The sequence below is a fragment of the Crocodylus porosus genome, unplaced genomic scaffold (assembly GCF_001723895.1).
Source record: "Crocodylus porosus isolate Cpor-Errol unplaced genomic scaffold, CroPor_comp1, whole genome shotgun sequence".
In the NCBI taxonomy this organism is placed as follows: Eukaryota; Metazoa; Chordata; order Crocodylia; family Crocodylidae; genus Crocodylus; species Crocodylus porosus.
Genome location: NW_017728918.1, coordinates 94713905 through 94718148, shown reverse-complemented (window position 1 = coordinate 94718148; position 4244 = coordinate 94713905). Strand labels below are relative to the sequence as shown.

General features: G+C 54.4%; 1 protein-coding gene across 2 annotated transcripts in view; it reads left to right on the top strand.

Moving 5' to 3' along the window:
• Window positions 1-3958: 3958 nt before the first annotated feature.
• Window positions 3959-4244, top strand: part of GOPC (golgi associated PDZ and coiled-coil motif containing) — a 47707-nt gene continuing 47421 nt past the window's right edge. Inside the window, exon 1 of one of the 2 annotated variants that reach the window (XM_019537957.1) lies at window positions 3959-4244. In XM_019537957.1, the coding sequence (XP_019393502.1) occupies window positions 3983-4244 (262 nt within the window). In that variant the 5' untranslated portion in view covers window positions 3959-3982. The other variant, XM_019537959.1, reaches the window with a different exon arrangement.

Here is a 4244-nt window from a genome sequence, read left to right as displayed (position 1 = left end):
AGCACCCTGTTCAAATCTGCTGATGACACTAAGATGTGGGGGGATGTGGGCATGCTAGAAGGAAGGAATAGGCTACAATCGGACCTAGACAGGTTACAGGGGTGGGCGGATGAGAATAGAATGGGATTCAACACTGACAAGTGCAAGGTGACGCACCTGGGGAGGAAGAACCAGCAGCATACCTACAGGCTGGGGAACTGCCTTCTTGTCAGTACAGAGGCAGAAAAGGATCTTGGAGTCATCGTTGATGCCAAGAGGAACATGGGCCGGCAGTGTGGGGATGCAGTCAGGAGTGCATCTCAAGCAGGTCCAAGGGGGTGATACACCCCCTCTATTCAACACTGGTCAGGCCGCAGCTGGAGTACTACGTCCAGTTCTGGGCACCGCACTTCAAGAGGGATGTGGACAACATGGAGAGGGTCCAGAGCAGGGCCACTCGCATGATCAGGGGGCAGCAGGGCAGACCCTACGAGGAGAGGCTACGGGACCTGAACCTGTTCAGCCTCCACAAGAGAAGCCTGAAGGGGGATCTAGTGGCCTGTTACAAACTAGTCAGAGGCACTGGGGAAGTCCCTGTTCCCCTGTGGACTACCAGGAGTGACCAGGAATAATGGTTACAAGCTGGCAGAGGGTAGATTTAGGCTAGATATCAGGAGGCGCTACTTCATGGTCAGGGCAGCTAGGATCTGGAACCAACTTCCAAGACAAGTGGTGCTGGCTCCTACCCTGGGGGTCTTTAAGAGGAGGCTAGATGAACACCTTGCTGGAGTCGTTTGACCCCAGTACTCTTTCCTGCCATGGCAGGGGGTCAGACTCGATGCTCAGGTCCCTGCCAAACCTAGAAACTATGAAACAATAGAAGTTTTAATACAAACTGTCTGGGAGATAAGGAGGAAGAAACCTTCTAAAACAGGGGTTGCAAATGTATTTGGCCCTGTGGGGTTGATGAGTGTCTGTGGGGTGGTTTGTAGGCCAGATTTGATTGTGCCAGAGCCAGGGGGTAGGGTCTGTCTGGTTGGGCAGGACGTGCAGCATGGTCCCCATGCTGGCCTCATACCACAGGCAGCATGGACTAGCCCTGCCCCAGGACTTGAGTTGTAGGCAGCACACAGGCTGGATCTGGTGCTGCAAGCACTCCCCACAGCCCAGGGGGCTGGCATGGGGTGTGTGCTGAATTTAGTGCCCCACTGAACCATCCCTAAACTCTAGGTCATTCAGAATTGGGCCTCAGTTTGTGTGTGCAGAGCCAGCACACATAGCTGTCTGCCAGGTGCAACATGCGGTGTACACCCCATGCCATAGGAGGCACCCACAGCAACAGGTCCAGCTCAAGTGCTAGTAGCACAAGCCACAAACTGGGGCTGGCATGTGGTATGCAAGGGTGTCACTCAACATGGCAGAGGAGGGCAGCATGGAGTGAATGATGCATATCAAACCACACCAGACAGCTCTACTTGCTGACTGTAGTGCCATCTAATTCAGACTGGCCCGAGAGCCCCTGCACAGGGTGCAGGTGTTGCGTGCAGCTCACACCTGAGACAGACTTCCTGTGTCGCAAACAGAGCCCCTGCTGCCAGGTCCAGCACATGTACCAGACTAGTTTTTCATGCTGCACGCAGCATGCGGGATTGGTTTGAGACCCACAAAGCCAGTTCATTCAGTTTCATGGGCTGAATCCAGCCCACAGGCCATATATCTGACACTCCTGTTCTAAAAGGTATTCTGTTAGTAAGAAGCAAGTCTAACCGGACATCCTTGGCATTTTCTTTTTATTTGCTCAAGTCTGTTCTTGTTTGAAGAGTCACTGTAAGAGCGGTTTCTCAATACCCAGTTTCTTACCACCACACACGCAAGCAAAGAAAGCAAAATGTTAGCAGGAATTTTAAAGCTGAAAAATGCTAACTCAACTGTAAAAATAACTCAGCTGTTTATGCAAAGACCACCTTTGTTTAGGCTTAACCAAACGTCATAGCTGGGCTTTCTTTACCCTCAAAAAATTCTCTATTGTCCAACTGTTTGTAGAAACTGCAGCAGCTGGGAAACTTGACCTTCACATCAGCAAGAGAAAGAAATAAGGGAGTGATTTCTGAATCAGTTGAATAATTGGTCTCCTCTAGGATTACTAATTTACAATTTCAGAGTTTGAGCATATTTTAAATCCCAGCTGTGAAGATAATTGCAGTAAATGCATTTACTTTTGGCCACCAACAGATGGTAGCATTTGAATGTCAAAGTGCCCTTATGGGACCTTGTCTTCAGTCTTTACTTAAATCAATTCTCACCTGTGTCCCCCCACCCTTTCCCCTCCCCACCTTTGGATCTAGGGCCGGATTTTGCAGTCTTTCCTGAGCATATAAAATCTCCCCCTCAACACCAAGTTTTGCCTGAATGAGGATTATAGAGTTAGCTCTTTCTGCTGGATGCTGGTTATTGCTAAATGGTAAGAATAACACAACTCTAATCCTTTGCATTTCTTTAGCAGATTTATTCAAGTACCTCAAAGCACTTTACAAACAGCAGTGCCTCCTGGGAGGTATAATTTACCCTAGTTGAACAGATGTGGAAAATGAGGCACAAAAAGCTGTTTGCCCAGTTTTGAGCGGAGCCATTTGACACAAGTGATTTTCCAATGTTCAGTGTTGCTCATTAAATAGGCTGCCTATGTGCAAGTATTGCATGTGTGACCACAGTTTAAGGTCGGTGCATTCTGCTGCATCCAGCTACAAGGACAGGATGGGGAGCTGCCACAAAAGTGGTGCCTGGGGACTGCTGGAGAGCCTGGGAGGGGGCAGATGATAGGAGGAACAGAAGCAGCTGCCAAGGGACACTGGGCTCAACGGGATCTCTAGGAAGTGATTCTATCCACGGTGGAAGTTAGGGGTAGCTTTTGAAGGAAGCGTGTCCAAAGGAAAGAATCACAGAGATGAGGGGCTGGAAAGGACCTTGAGAGGTCATCTAATCGGGGGGTGCTCAACCCTCCAGCCTCCAGGCTGGATCCAGCCCCTGGTGCTGTATAATCTGGCCCACAGCCCACACCTCCCCCCCAGCTTTTTACAGAGCCCCAGGGGCTTGGTCCTGTGTGCTAGATTGGGTATGCAGAGTGGCACAATGCCCTGAGAGCCAGATCCCCCCAGCTCTCGTTTGAGAACCCTGGCAGCAGCAGGTTACACTGACAGCCCTGGTACTCCTGCTTTCGCTGGGGCAGGTCAGGGGTGTGACAGGGCTGCCAAGGTAGCATTAGGAATAAGTGAGAGGAGGATCTGTGTGGGATGGCTTGGCTAGGGATGATGCTGCCTCAGGCAAGGGAGCAGAACTACATCAGTGATGCTCACGGTTTTGGCTCCATGGGCCCCAGGCCACAGATCTAGCTCAGCTCCCCTGCTGAGGCAGCACTGCCCCCGGCCACACTGTCCCACACTCATCTTCCTCTGACTTAGTCCTACCCAGGCCGCCTCAGTGCCCCCCAAACCAGCCCCAGGGACAGCTTCCCTGGTACTGCCAGGGCTGCCAAGAGAGCCTGGGCAGAGCACGTTGTCCTGCTACAGAGGAAGATAGAAGCCACGGCCTTGAGCAGGGGCTGACGTCCCTTGCTGACCCCCACAATGGGCGGTCCTAGCCCCCAGCAATCTGCCAGCAGGAGCATCGGCCCCGCCCCCCAGACGGGGGGGAGGGTATCTTGCAAGGGGGTAAGTGCGCGTGCGCCCCGAGGTGGGTGGAGGCGGGAAGGGCTAGTGTTCCGAGGGGCAGTGTAGCGTCACGTCCGTTGCGTGGTAACACCTCCTTCCGGCACCGCCCCTCCCCCATCCAACCCCCGGAAGCACGCCCGGCTGGGATCGCTGGCTCTGGGGTCGGCTGGCGCTGCCTGCCACGCCACTCAGGCTGTGGTAGCTGAGCTCTGCGGTCCCGCCCCCCTCGCGGCGCATGCGTAGTCCCGCCTCGCGCCGTCCGGCTGCCCGGAGCCCGGAGGCCGCTGTGGGCCGCGATGTCGGCGGCGGGGGCGGGCCCGTGCGGGGCGGCCGGCGGCGGGGGATGCGGCACGGGTGGCACGTCCATGTTCCGGTGGCTGGAGGTGCTGGAGAAGGAGTTCGACAAGGCCTTCGTGGACATGGACCTGCTGCTGGGCGAGATCGACCCCGACCAGGCGGACATCACGTACGACGGCCGCCAGAAGATGACCAGCCTCAGCTCCTGCTTCGCGCAACTCTGCCACAAGGCGCAGACCGTTTCCCAGATCAACCACAAGC